The 14,067-nt window shown below is 39.7% G+C and overlaps 1 protein-coding gene across 5 annotated transcripts; it reads right to left on the bottom strand.

Annotated features, from left to right (window-relative positions):
• Positions 1-2,140: 2,140 nt before the first annotated feature.
• Positions 2,141-14,067, bottom strand: LOC104787049 (dnaJ homolog subfamily C GRV2). 5 transcript variants are annotated; one of them, XM_087450466.1, is made up of 22 exons: positions 13,148-14,067; positions 12,423-12,656; positions 12,228-12,315; positions 11,926-12,134; positions 11,609-11,710; positions 11,469-11,531; positions 9,123-11,336; positions 8,586-8,948; positions 8,283-8,423; positions 7,650-8,042; positions 7,066-7,551; positions 6,409-6,632; positions 5,969-6,313; positions 5,430-5,724; positions 4,840-5,286; positions 4,406-4,751; positions 3,973-4,316; positions 3,407-3,874; positions 3,171-3,295; positions 2,836-2,959; positions 2,674-2,742; positions 2,141-2,580 (listed from the first exon to the last, which is right to left on the bottom strand). In XM_087450466.1, exons 1-22 carry the CDS (start codon positions 13,580-13,582, stop codon positions 2,434-2,436), a joined length of 7,662 nt encoding a protein of 2,553 aa, XP_087306592.1. In that variant the 5' UTR covers positions 13,583-14,067; the 3' UTR covers positions 2,141-2,433. The 5 variants fall into 5 exon arrangements, with proteins under 5 accessions (XP_087306592.1, XP_087306593.1, XP_087306596.1 ...); XM_087450467.1 differs by having other exon boundaries at positions 3,973-4,313; XM_087450470.1 differs by having other exon boundaries at positions 11,609-11,720; positions 13,148-14,056.

Here is a 14,067-nt window from a genome sequence, read left to right as displayed (position 1 = left end):
CACATGGCATATTTGGAAGGTATACATAGTTTAATTTAATTTGATTTTAATTTTAATTTCATTTTTTATTCTAATAACTTGAAATTCAAATATTTTATAGTAAACTATTTTTAGTATCAAAATTCATCATTTTTTGTATTTTAGAAATAAAAACATGCTTCATTCAGTTTAGACACAATTTTTTATATATATAACTATACTTCTAATTATCTTCCTATAAACTCTTGTTTAAATATTAAAACATTAAGTTCTCTAAATTACCGTTTTAACTACTCAAAATTTTATAATCTATAATTTTTAATCATTTGTAATTAAAAAGTACAAATATAAAAGTAAATAAAACTAAGAAATAACAAGGTGGGGTAGGATGTTAAATTTTACCAAACAAAACTATTATACAGTGTAAAAATTAAAAATATGTTGAATTATTAGGTGGAAGAGAAAGAATATAATGTGGAATATAAAATGTTAAAATTAGGATACTGAATAAAAAACAATTTCACAAAGTCTAAAAAAACTAAGGGAATAATTTAACAAAGTCTAATGGATCAGTTTCTCATGTACCCTAAAAATTATTTTTATTCTTATTTGACTCTACTTATTCTTGGTATCCTTCATCCTTTACAAGAATATCAACTAGTTTACTCTTTCTCTAATTGAAAATTATATTTATTTTTAAAGATTGTAAAAAAAAACTAAAATTAAAAGAAATCAAATAGTGATCTTCTCTTTCTTTCTCTTTTTCTTCTTGTTTTCGAGGAATAACGCTCCACATCCGATCTTTTCTCTCTTCTCTCTCCATTAATTGATCTTGTCTCTCTCTTCTCCGTGATCTAGGACACGGGGGTGTGGATATATCCAGGCTTGTCTATTTTTTGGGGAGCCTGACGAGTAGTGTGACCACCTATTCTTTAGTACTTGTACTTGTCTCTACTCGTTTACGGTATGGGTGGATGTTGTTGGGATTTACTACAGCTTGAACCGGATCCAGATTGGTCTGCGACGATTCAACAAAATAATCACACGTTCTTTTGAGGGGAACAACTACATTCTTCTTCGGCTGGCTTTTCAAGCAACGATATACTAGTTATGGCGGTAGCGTAAGGAGAGGAAACACAACAACTACTACCGTACGTATCAGTGTATCAGTTTGACTATCTTAAGTCCAAGGTGAGCATTTTAAACATATTTGGCTGCTTATCTTGAGGGGGCCTATCAGATTAGATAGTCGGTTTAGTTAGTCTACTTCTCTGGTTAAGTTAAACCGTGTACAGCTTGTGTAGAGAAGTAGTATATATACATTGTATAGTGACCAAAATACGATTAATGAGAAAAATCAGAAGATTGAAATATCTAACAAACTTTTCTCATCTTCTTCTTCAATCGTAATAGTACGCACATTCAGTTTGGTTGCATGATCGAAAAGACGATCTGGTCGCAAATCATGTCTTTGAAATACTTTAAAAGTAGGAAGCTAAGAGTGCTTCCGAGTTCCGTCTTTAGTTTAGGTCGAGTCGTCGAGAATAAACCGATGGCCACATGATTTCGAAGTGTTTTGCTTCTAATATTGTGCAATGTTTTCTTTAATGGCCGTTTTTCTTCCAGCCAACTCATCAACTTTCCTAAATTTCTTTTGAATTATCAATTAATTTCACATTTCAAAGAAAATATATAGTATTTTTTTAGATTCTTACTGCAGATTTTCGAAAAGAAAAAAAAAAAAACAGTTTTCCCTTTATTGTTTTAGACTTTTAGTGTATAAGACAAGAACAAAAGTTATAGAATGTACTAATAAGAATAAAACAAAAATTAATCCCTTCTATAATGTGAGTGGAAAAAAGACTTCGATGCTTGTAAGGGAATACTAATTTAATATAAAAACGTCGTTTGTAAATCCCGTGATCCGTAACTGTGAGACCGTGACCCAAAAGCAAATATGTCATTGAGTGTATATAGAACTATTTTAATTCTCTTTTGGCATATTGTTAATCAGATTTTATGTATTCTTTCATTATTACTTGGAAGAATTGAACTTGCGTTCTTATCATCGTGTCTGCTAATAGCAGATACAACACTCGAGGAGCAGAATCATTTTAGATTCAACAAAAGATGTACGAACCAAAAACGAAGATCAAAGATATTTGGACAAATTTTTCACTTATACATGCATTTAATAAGCCATAAGTTCAAACCCACAATACAAACGAGACACAAGTTGTTGGCTAGGCGTCGACAGTAACAACCTTTAATCCTGACATCAGACGATCATATATAATCTGTAATTTCCACTGTCGGTCCAAGAAAACCACAATATTTTTTTTACTTTCTCATCTTGTTCAAACATTTACAATCGATAGTATCTTCTCTATAGAAAGAAGAAAGCAAGGGGAATTATGGGACTTTACAAAAGGGATATACAAAAGGAAGGAATGGTCAAGGATGTGAAGGCGGAGGAGGAGCGGTAAGAGCGTAAGTAAGACTATTGGATGAGTTCTCAATAAAGCCAGCCACTCCTGCCGCTGATTGCGTGTTAGATGGCAGGAAGAGGTCATGTTTTTGGTCTTTATATGCACTCCACACCTGTCACAAATTCATTTAGGTTTATTTTTCAATGAACACAACACTTGTTGAACGAAGACTTTATTCGTAAGTGGTTTTAAAATCACAACTTACTTCTGACGCGTCAAGTATCTCACGCACTTTTGAGCAATGTGCCCCTTCTGTTGCAAAACCATGCAATACCTGAGACATGTAATAATTATTTCATCAACCACATATGTTACAAAACAAAAACCAAAAAACAAAACAAATTATACTGACATATTCAATACTAACCTCAACAGCAAGCACCCGCCCGATTGATGCTTCCGATTCATTCCATTTCATGTGAGAGCTGAGCCCATACCTTCCTCCCGTCCTCCAGTCAAGCAGTCCAAGAAGAACCTCAATAAGACTAACCCTACCAATATTTACAACTATTTGTATCAGATAAAAACATAGACCATTCTAAAGTGGAACGAATATCAAGCCTTCTTGAAATCACATCGTAACTCGAATTTGCCAGATTAGCACTTGAGCATAACAGAGTTAGCACTTAGAGATATATAATATGTCAGCAACAGTTTAGCTCGAGTACCAAAGGCAAAATTATAAAGTAATGGATGACTCACTTTAGCCCCTGCGCAACAAGCGCATCTCTTGCCCGATTTCCAGCAACAACAACACGCTTAAGCGTCTCTAGTGCTAAAATGCTCCCACCAAGCCATCCTATTGCTTTCATGAGAAGTGGAACCACCTGGTGTTTAATCAACTCAAGAGTCATTCCACATTTCACAAGTAACACCAACAACCAGTTTCAATTTGTTAATGTGTGTGGTAGTAAGAGGAGAGAAATAGAGTAGAGAACCTGGGCATTTCCAACACTAGTTGCAGCCATTGCTTCAGCACATGCAGTACTAGCTGCAAGTTGATGAAGCACACGTAAACAACTAAGGCGCACACGCTCTTGAGGGGTTTGCCCAGGTGGACTTGAGGGATCAGCAGACTCATTCACCCCATCAGAGCCAATCTCTTCAGCCTTCACTTCGCCAGAAGACATTGTTTCCCGCCTCCCCTCATACGCCACAGCAGCGACAAGTTTCGGGACATACCCGAGATATCCTATGTGATCTGCAAGTGCAGGATGCACTCGCAACAAAGAAACCAATGCAGCAGAGAGAAGGAGAGGGAGCTCGGGGTCAACAGGATGTTCTTCATAATGTGTTGCTACCATTGCTGACAAATACTGATCTAGCAGTCCTTCCAAGAATCGTTTTGGATTTCTCAGAGGGAATTTGGGATCTTTTAAGAAAAGCCTGACATAGATTCCACCAACCTAGAGAGAAAACTTTCATCAATAATCATGCTTCCACTCAAAGGAACTCTTTCCCTACTGCTCTGCTTCATAAATAGGTTTAAATAAATTAAAATAACCTGTGGCTCGTCTCTCATTTCTTGTTGACCAGATGGCTGCTCTGGTACATCCCATTCGATAACACAACCTTTCTGCTGTTCACGATAAATATCTGATGCCATGGTCGCAATCTGTGCAGACAAAGATGCTGCCATTGCTGGTGTCCACACAAGTTCTGGTGTCTCTGTGGTCCGCTCAAGCGCATGTACAACAGCCTCCCCAGGTCCATCACGAATTATGGATACAAGACCGTCCGGAAGGAATCTCACAAGTGTGATGGCAACTCTAGGCCCATGCATTGGTTGTGCAACAAGCTTCCCTAACAAAGAAGCCGCTGCAGCTCTTTGCTGAATGGGAATTTCTTCTACAAAAGACCATTTTGAGTTACTGATCCCATTTTATGTAATCAGAAAGTCAAACCGGAAAAAAAAAAAATGAGTTAAGAATGGTTACTTTGCAAAGGCAATAAAAGTTCCAGGATGTATACTACTCCACCATGTTTTGCAGCAGCCCAAGCAAGTTCTGGTGTGCTTGCCAAAGCATAAAGAACATGGAGGGCACCCTCGCGAAAAGAAGGTGCAGAATGAAGCATTTGTAAGAGGAGAAGAAGACTAGATCCATCAGATACAATCGTCTCCAAGCAAGGAGCATAAGCAGTTAGACGAGAGAGGACGTTCAGGCAGAGTTTTGGAATATCAGTTTTTGATGCAATGGGCACCGAAAAACATTCAAAGAGAGGTAATAATCTCTCCTTGGACGAAAACACTGAAGCCAGATCTGGATACTTTGTAAGCAAGTTCTGAAAAAAAATTATAAAAAAAAAATTAAAAACGTCAGACATGCTAATTTCTTTGATATCTACACCTGCACAGGGTCCATACAATTACCTGAAGAGCAGTCAATCCTAATTGGAGGTGATCAATCAGAGAAAACTCTTCCTTCTTCGTCCCCTCAGATGATGGCTGATTATCGGAATCTCCTTCAATCAATGACAGTTCTGCGACGCTACTTTGAAGTTCTGGAGTATCCTTAGAAGAACTGCTGCCTTCGATCAAATTTTCGTCCTCAGAAACAGAGGGCAACTCAGTATGCACTAATGATGATATAAAGTCAATTAGAGCATTGCAGAATGCTTCTGGTTCACTGATCTCTGAGTCAGGTTTATCATTATAGACCTTCAAGTAAACATTGCCAATGAAGACCTCTTTTGACAGGGCGTCATATGAAAAAGATTGAGCAGTTTTCAAATCATATGAACCATCAGGGCACTGGCAGGCGCGTTGCTCATCCACAAAATTTAAAAGCTCTGATCGAGTTGCAGAGTTCCAGATAATCTGTAAAACAAAAATTCTTATGAGATATCCAAAAACACAAGAACTACAAACATGGAAATGTGAATTCTAACGATCTTTATGCAACATTCATTCAATATTCTTAAGCTGCTCAGACAACAAATCAGTAAAAGATATATGTTTACCTCTGGTGTCTCCAAATTTGTGTTAAGTTTGGATAACAAATCCTTGGCAACTTCATCTTTCAACAAACTAGCAAGTTTTGGAGTCAGTAATGCTGTGAGAACATCAGCCGCAGCAGCATTGTAAGGAGTCAAACTCTCATCTCCACACAGTCCACTAAGCCTTGATAGGGCTTGTGATGCTTGTAAGGCATGCTCATTCTTGGCAATTTGAATGCTAACTCCAACCCCATGAGACTCGACAGAATTAGATTCCTCTGCAGTTGAGTCATACTGTAGTAATAACGGGAGAATATACCTGATCAAACAGACACACAAATCGAAAGAATCACAGCCATTAGTTATACTTGTCACGAGCAATAGTCCAAATGAGTGTAACAATTAACGAAGATACAAAGTTCAGGTGAATATTGAATCCCCATGCCTTCATAATGATTATACATGGAATTTTACATGCATGGACAATAGAGCCACCAAGATTCTGTCTTGTGATTGAACAAGAACATATAAACAGTGACAAACAGAACAAGAATACAGCTCACCATAAAGCACCGGCCTTTAGCAGACCATGCTGAAGTTCAGGGAAGACAGAAACCTTGGCAATAGACTGGAGAGAAGCATCAACGGCTGCAGGCACAAGTTCTAACTCCGTACAGTGCACAATGTCTTCAATCAGACTGGGTAACTCTAGAAATCTAGCCCTTGCATTCTCAAATTGACTTATTACAGAAAGTGTACGCATTACATTTGTGACAATGATTGCAGCTGGTTCGTGTTGTGAAGTTGTTGGCTGAACCACACACATGCAGCGGGAAAGAAGAGTCGATAGAAGCTGCACACCACCATCTCTCACTAATTCTTCACCATTCAATGAAGAGGCAGCACAGCTACACAGCAGATAAGAGGAAATAAATAGATAACATTGAAGGAATGGAAATAAATAAAACTAGAATTGCACAGTTTTAGCAAGAGAAATAAGTACGTTAAAGAAACAAGCTCAGATGCTGCAACAAGAAGAGGGGATCTATCATTAGATAGAAAGTTGTTGTCATCCGTGTCCACGGTGACTGCATCAAGTAACATTGGATAGCCAGCATATTTGAATGGCTGTAACACGTGTCCATAACGTCGATATAAGATGCACTGCGCTTTCAGTAAAAGCAGCAACCTCCACGGCTGAGGACCTTGCAATCCTTGCATTGTTGCCTATAAGCAGAAGAACGGATAATAGCATGATAAATATAAAATCTAGTGCCAAAAAAATAAAATATATATATATATAACACAATCATATTTATGGACCTCAAACACTGAAAGGAAAAGGTTGACCAATGTTCATACTATTATTAAAGACTTCCTTGACAAGCAAACACCGAAGAGGAAAAGGTTGACCAATGTTAACTCTACTAATAACAATACAGCAACATAATGAAGGTGAAAGCAATTGCTACATATAACATTCATCAAACAACTTGAACATGGAATTATCTGCTGGTATCCAAGAAGTCTGCACCTTTTCAACATATAAGGTGACCATCCAATGGTCTAAAAGAGAGGTACAATAACAGACAACGATGGTAAACATATAATTTAAGAAAAGCTCAAATCCCAGATAATGATCAGAATTTTGTGGACGTACCTGTAGGCATTCATAAGCTTTTTGAACAGCCAGGAACTTTTCTCTTCCTTCTGGATTCTTGTCAGGATGGTACCTCATCGCAAGCTTCCTATACTGGCGCTTTAGTTTCTCTTCATCAAGGTTTTGAATCTGTTTGGATATATTAGATATTTCCTCATTCAACTCAACTGAAGCAGGGTCATCACTTGAAACATCATTCAGGGATATTTCAAGAATTTTGCAAGCTTCTCCTTCAGAAAGATCCATGGGTTTCCTAGTCAACTCTTCACGCCACATCACAAGTAATGATTGTAAAAACTCGACATGTTCAACAATCGGCCAATTTGGAAACCGAATCTCATCACATAAATTTCTGAGATAATAACGGTGACACCACATCTCATCTCTAAGTTCTGGATACGTAACAGGTGGCATGGGAGCATAATCATAGAGAGAATGGCAGTGCTGTGACAATTTCTGAGGATAGTCACCAAGATGCTGCAAAACCTGAGGAAATAGAAACGAGAAATTAAAACTCAATAACTGAAATTGACACTCTTCAAGAGAAAATGAGCTAAAGCCCACGGTAGCGAATATGTAAATACCTGACATATAAGATTTTCTGCTCGCATTTTATGTGTCCATATAATCTCGGGAGTATCAGAATCCGAAACCATGCCAGCTGCAAACGCAGCTGGTCCACTGCGCTCTAATACATATAATAAGGACTCAGGGAGAAGACCACCCAATACGCTTCGTTTAGCCAGGGGCAGAGAGGACGACACAGTAGCTTCTTCCCCACCATGAAAAGCTTGATGCACATGAGTGACCGAAAAGAGTTGTGCTATTGAGTAAAGATTGGATCCAGGGTACGCAAGGGCAAAATAAAAGGCCCCTGTACTGTACAGGCGGATCATCGCCTTGGAGTTTCTGGTAACAACGTCTTTCAAAAGAGCAGCGGCAGCCTCCACAATAACTGGTTCGCCAGAAAGCAGAGCCTTAACCAAATTTTAGAGAGACATGAGATTAACATTGTCAGTTTTCTGATGAAAGAAAATTGAATGAGCAGGACTCAAATACTGACACATTATTTTGCAACTCATCTCTCAGATAATACAGAAAACTTAGGGCATAGATAGCAGACATGCCTAATGCCATTAAACTTAGGGCAATAACACCTATCAAACACATCATCGATGCAGCTAGAAGAAGACTATGGAGAGAAAGAATGACATTACCTGAGCAATGTGAGGAAGACAACGTGTACTAGACAAGATACGTTTTACTCTTGGTGTTGGAGTTACAATCTCTCCTGCGTCATCTAAATCTGAATGTGCCGAAACCATGCTATGTAATATGGACAATGCAGCATCCCCTACCTGCGTAGTGTTTTAGCAATTAGATTGAGTAGTGCATACACAAGTAAGAATGAAAAAGAGGAAAAAGGCAATGGGCATGAAAAGCATGTCTTTTGGATGTTAAGCATGATAATATGAAATGTCTTAGACAGACGCACGCATATAATAACCATAAAGCTTAACCTGTGTAGGTGTGAGGACTGGAACTCGAACAGCTACTGCCCATCTAAGTTCACGGATATCACGCAATTTCTTCCAGTCAGACATTCCTAAAGCCCTACACTTTGTTGTCCAGTCAATATCCTTTTTGGACCATAAACTTCTAATGACGTCCTTCTCTACAGGTCCCACTTCTGCACCACCTTTGTCAATGTACATCCATTCCTTAGGTGGTTCCATAAATGCAGTAGCAGCAATTAAATTGGACTGCAATGGAATAGGAGTCCTCTCCGAGTTTTCATGAACAACAGTCAGCAGATCTACAGCTAGGACACAACCACCGACCACAACACAACCTTCGACATTTAACAAGACCTTAACTAGAGCCTGCATGTACGAGAAAAAAAAAAGTAAGCAACCAAACATGAAGAGAATATCTCCAGAATGATTTTGTAAGTGACGACGTAATGCATACACCAAAACTTAATGAGAATAAGCGAGGAACAAGAGTAACAAGAATAAAAAGAGTAAGAAAGCAATATTTTGAATAGTTAATGATACCTTCAGGAGAAGAAGTAGGCGATGCCTCAAAGCTCTATCATTTGTCCTATCTATCAGTACTGTAATATGTGCAGTGCCTTCAAAAGGACCTATTGTATTGTAGTGTTGCTCATAGACAATCGCCATCGCTCTTGCACAAAGCTCCCTAACAGAGGCTCCTCCCCCTCCACCAAAACCATCAAGCATACTCATATCACACCAGTCGCCTGATGAACCCAATTCATCTGGAACAGCACCATCAATAGTAAGCCCCATATCCGCATCACATTGGAAACGATGATAGAGTGCCCTGAAAAAAGCAACTGGATCACGGAGAGGGAAATCTTGTGCCTTGCCAGCGTTCCCACTTTCAAGCAATAAGCGTAGGTAATATTGACCCACACAAACTTCTTTTGACAAGCTACGATAACTAACAGAGAATTCAGAATAGTTCCACGATATACGTGGGACAGTCTCCTGGCCAGTTGTGGCCTCGACATCCACACATCCGGGGGAAATATCTTCTGTGCGCTCTTTCTCAACATCTAGATTGTGAACCTCAGCCTTCAAAGCTTCCCTTAATTCTTGCCTTGTACGCTCATTCCAGATGAGATCTGCACGGTTATGATCAAGGCCAAAGGCTCGCCAAAACTCACGCCAATTAAGAAGTAGCTTTCCGGAACCTACAGCTGTACTTTCTACAATAACTTGGGCAGGTGCTGGAAGCACTGAATTCTGGATCCCATACACGTTTGGGTCAGAACCAACGACATCAGAAGCATTAGTCTCAGGTTGCTCGTGTCCATTTGCATTTGTGGTGATTGAAGCAAATGCTGGATAGCCATTTTGTGAAACCCCAGCAGTAGTACTGTCACCACCTGGAAAAGCAGAAGCCTGTTGATTCAAAGCTTCAGAAGAATAATCTGCGGCAGGCCTTTGAAAGTTATCGGGTACACTAGAAGCATTTGCAGTCATCTGTTTTGCTGCATCGCTGGTCTCAACATTATTACCAGGGGGAAGAGGAAAATCTTGAGCACCCATTCCCTTAGCTATGCGACCTCTTCTCTGCTGAAGTAATCTTTTCTGCCGTCTCCTTGTTGACGAACCTTCTTGATCTGTATCATCGAGAACATCATCGGGACGTGTATGCAAATATGCAACAAGCCCAGGTGGCAGAACTCGAGATAGTAGATCTAAAGCTGGTTGGTAAGAATCTGCCCAGAGTGCCACAAGCTGCCTACTTACCTCGCGGCGCTCACTGGCAGGAAGGGAAAATGCATTCAATAAATGTCTCAACAAAGCACCATCACGCAAAGCAGCATCACGCATTGACTCTGCAGCAATTGCATCCTCTTCAGCTATTGTACGCATTATAACAGCAATGATTTCCCTAACACTTTCAGCAGGATGTGCAAAGAGTGAAAATAAACGACGTCGTAGGGCAGCAATTTGTCGTAACAATTCTACAAAAACAGTGTACTGGGTGGTCTCTCCATGTGGATCACAAACCATAGCCTCAAAGACTTCAACAATTGCCATGGAAAACAGAGGTGAGACTGACATGGGCTTCAATCGATTGACAAGGATCGTAACATAACCCTGTTGAGAAAACAAAACAGACTTGGTATGCATGATAGTTGCATGTTTTTCTCCTCTGGAATCCGGTACAGTATTTAGATCTGCTGACCAACCACCTATGAGGGACGCAATAAGCCCTGCAGCTTCATTAGCCACGCCTTCAGAACCATTCCTAAGTAAACCCATTATCCTGTTTACAGCAGCAGGGAAAGACATTATATGGGATGATGCACTCCTGGAGGACAATAACCTACGCAAACATGCAACAAAGCCAATGACAGTTGCAGCTGCTTTGGGTGACGGTGGTGGCAAAGGAGGGGCGTCTACAGGGAGATTTGGAGTTGATGGTAGCATTGTAATCAATGCCATCAAAGTCACCTCAGGAACTTCAATATTACTGGGCACACCTGTATACGGGATACAAGCATTGAACTCCCTTATTCTGCGCCATAATCTAGCCTTATAACCAGGAACAGAACCACCTTCGGCAACTGCATCTTTTGCAGCAGCAGCTAAATGTTTCAGATGTAGCGAGCAAGTTTCCATATCAGCAACAAGATGTTGTGGTCCAAAGATCAAACTAACCCTTCCACAAGGTGGATCAATGCGATGACCAGGCATAGTAAGCCTTGGTGATACTGGTATCGGGCAATGTCCCTACATCACATGTTCCCCATATATTAGCATACCATCTCAAATAGATTTTGCGGTGCAATTAAAGCAAAGTATTAATATATGACAATGTTTAGGACAAACATATCACGTTCTAAAAATCACGATTATACGTACTTCAGTTTGCAAAGTATCGAGAATCGCCGCAAGTAGGTTGTCTCGGGATATGCTCGCATAGACCTAAATAAAATACGTGTCACAGAGGTTAGCTAATTATCATGATTAAATATATAACATAGAAGCAGAGAAAAACTCACATGAACTGGACAACCATCACTGAATTCGATAGCAAACATTTGGGGCTCCTCAGCGAACCGAACAAGTGAACTTACCGAAGATAGAGGACGAACGATGACAACCTGCACACATCTAAGCAGTATTCTCAGTATTTGACAGAACAAAACCAAAGTAGAAAGTAAAAGCTACGTCGTACACATTTTCAGTCTTACTTTATCATCCCAAATAGTGTAAATTATTTGACTTATGTTCATCATGGGAAACTTTTTACATTAAAATTCTAAAAAAGAAAAAGAAACAAAAACAATAGAACAAAGAATACGTATTGCCAACTTACTTCATAGTTATCTATTCGTCTCTCAACAAGGGAGGCCTTAGTAAGAATTAGCTGAAGAGCCACAGCATCCCCATGCTTACCAAGTCCTCCTTTAGGGCCAATTTCCAAGCTTAGTCCAGGCATGTTTAGAGTTCCATGAGCAGCAGATCTTAATCTAGTAACAGACCACCACCCATTAGGAGTTTCTTCAGCTCCAACTGCTTCTTTAGCTGCATAGTCAATAATGGGCATAAAAAAAAAAAGATAAAGAAATGACAACAAAGTGAACTACAAGACACCTAATTAAGAGGAGTTGTAAGTACCCCTTCGTGTCATATACTCCGAAGCTGTCAGCAACTGTGAATCATCGACTGACAAGAATACCCCAACCATGGACTTTGCAGTCTTAGCCTGCAAATGATATTTGCAATCATCAAGCTTACTTCAGAAAGTCTCAGCAAAATTAAAAATAAGTTAGCAACAACTTCTCAACTAATGTCCAAGCATCTCATTAATACCAAACTTGCGACAATGGAGGAATTTGTTGTCCCGGGGGCAGCTCTAAAAGCTTTTGACTTTCTCCCGTACATAGGACACAGAATAAACCCAGCAGAGTCCGTAGATTTTGCCCGGTATGCATCAGAGAGAAGAATGATAGCAGGGGAATCCATGTCTCTGAAATCCAAAATCCATCGTGAATGACCAGATTTTGAGTCAACGAGCTCCAGACCGACAAAGGTGACCTTCAATTTCTGCAAGGAAACAAAAAACTCACTTCATAACAAAACCTAATTTAAACAATTAGTAAAAGCACCTCGCTTAATTTCTACTACCAGTCGCAACTTTCAAATGAATCTTGGTTCTTGCAATTACAAAAATCAATCAATCAATCCCATAGAAAATAAGAATAAGGCTAGTCGTGTGAAATATTATTAATTACTGGAGATGACAACTCCCCCTGCCCAGTTCATGATTACAAAACTTTAGGAGCACAGTGTACATTTTAAGATACTAACTGCATCAGCTTAACGCCTAATACCAGACTATGGCTAAAACTATCTAACGATCAGAAACTTCAAAAAAATTTGAACAGCTAAAAGGCTTAGCCTGACTTGACACACCAAATTAACTTCACCAACTAAACCAATTTGACAACCATCGCAACAAAACACAGCTCAAAATCATAGGAAAACAAGCATAAACCTAAGAGATGGAACCACAGTAAGACGAAAAAAAAACTTACATAAGGAACCCATTCAGCGTTGCGTCTCCTAAGGTGTAGCACCTGAAACTCAGCCACAGGTCTAATTTGATGCCATCTAAGCCGATACAGCTCGGTTAAAATACTTGCCCTGCACCTAGACGAGAACTTCATAGCCTTGAATTTGCCTTTCCCATCCGTCCTAACATTGATAGTAAACTCACCACCAACACTCTCCGTATTCTCATCCCTCCCAATCAAAGGTGAAGCACCATCAAAATTACTTCCAGTATCATAAGAATTAGTAACAGCAAGAGTATTAGGATCAAGCGTGACGATTCCACCGTTGGAAATACAAAGGATCCTCTTGTAACGACCCCTCCAGGAATGCTTAACAACAAGATACCTAGCAAGATACTCGGGCTCTTCGACAACAGCAGCTGTAGACGCGACGGTGCCTCTAGAGACGGAGTCCATAGTGCGATCAGATCCGACGGTGGTCACTGAATCGATGAACTGTAAGGTGTGGTGTCGAGGAGCATTACCACGTAGAAAATCCCAGAAACCTACCCTGGTATGATCGGGGACGCCAGGATAATGGCGGGGATGAGACTGATTCGCCCCCAGTTCTTTAACTGGTTATAGAAAAAAGCCACAGGGGCTAGGAGAGAGATCCCTTGCAACAAATCGGATCCAGAATTTCGGAAAGCTTAAACCCTAATTTCTCATATGAAAGAAACCTCGGGAAGAAGATGACTGCGATCGGATGCAAAATTCGGTGAAGGATCGATCAGAGAGAGAAATGAAGCAAAAACAAAAAAAATCGATCTGAGAAGAAAAAGAGTCGCGAAATTGTGAGATGGTTTTTACAGTCTGACGACGACTTTGTTTGTACGAGAGAGGGGTTAAAGAAGAAAAAGCCGTAAGAAGGCCATTTCTTTGGTTTGATTCGGTGTCGCTCC

Source organism: Camelina sativa, chromosome 5 (genome assembly GCF_030686135.1).
Source record: "Camelina sativa cultivar CO46 ecotype springtype chromosome 5, ASM3068613v1".
Classification (NCBI taxonomy): domain Eukaryota; kingdom Viridiplantae; phylum Streptophyta; class Magnoliopsida; order Brassicales; family Brassicaceae; genus Camelina; species Camelina sativa.
Note: the sequence above shows the minus strand (reverse complement) of the source record. Positions and strands in the feature narration are given on the sequence as shown.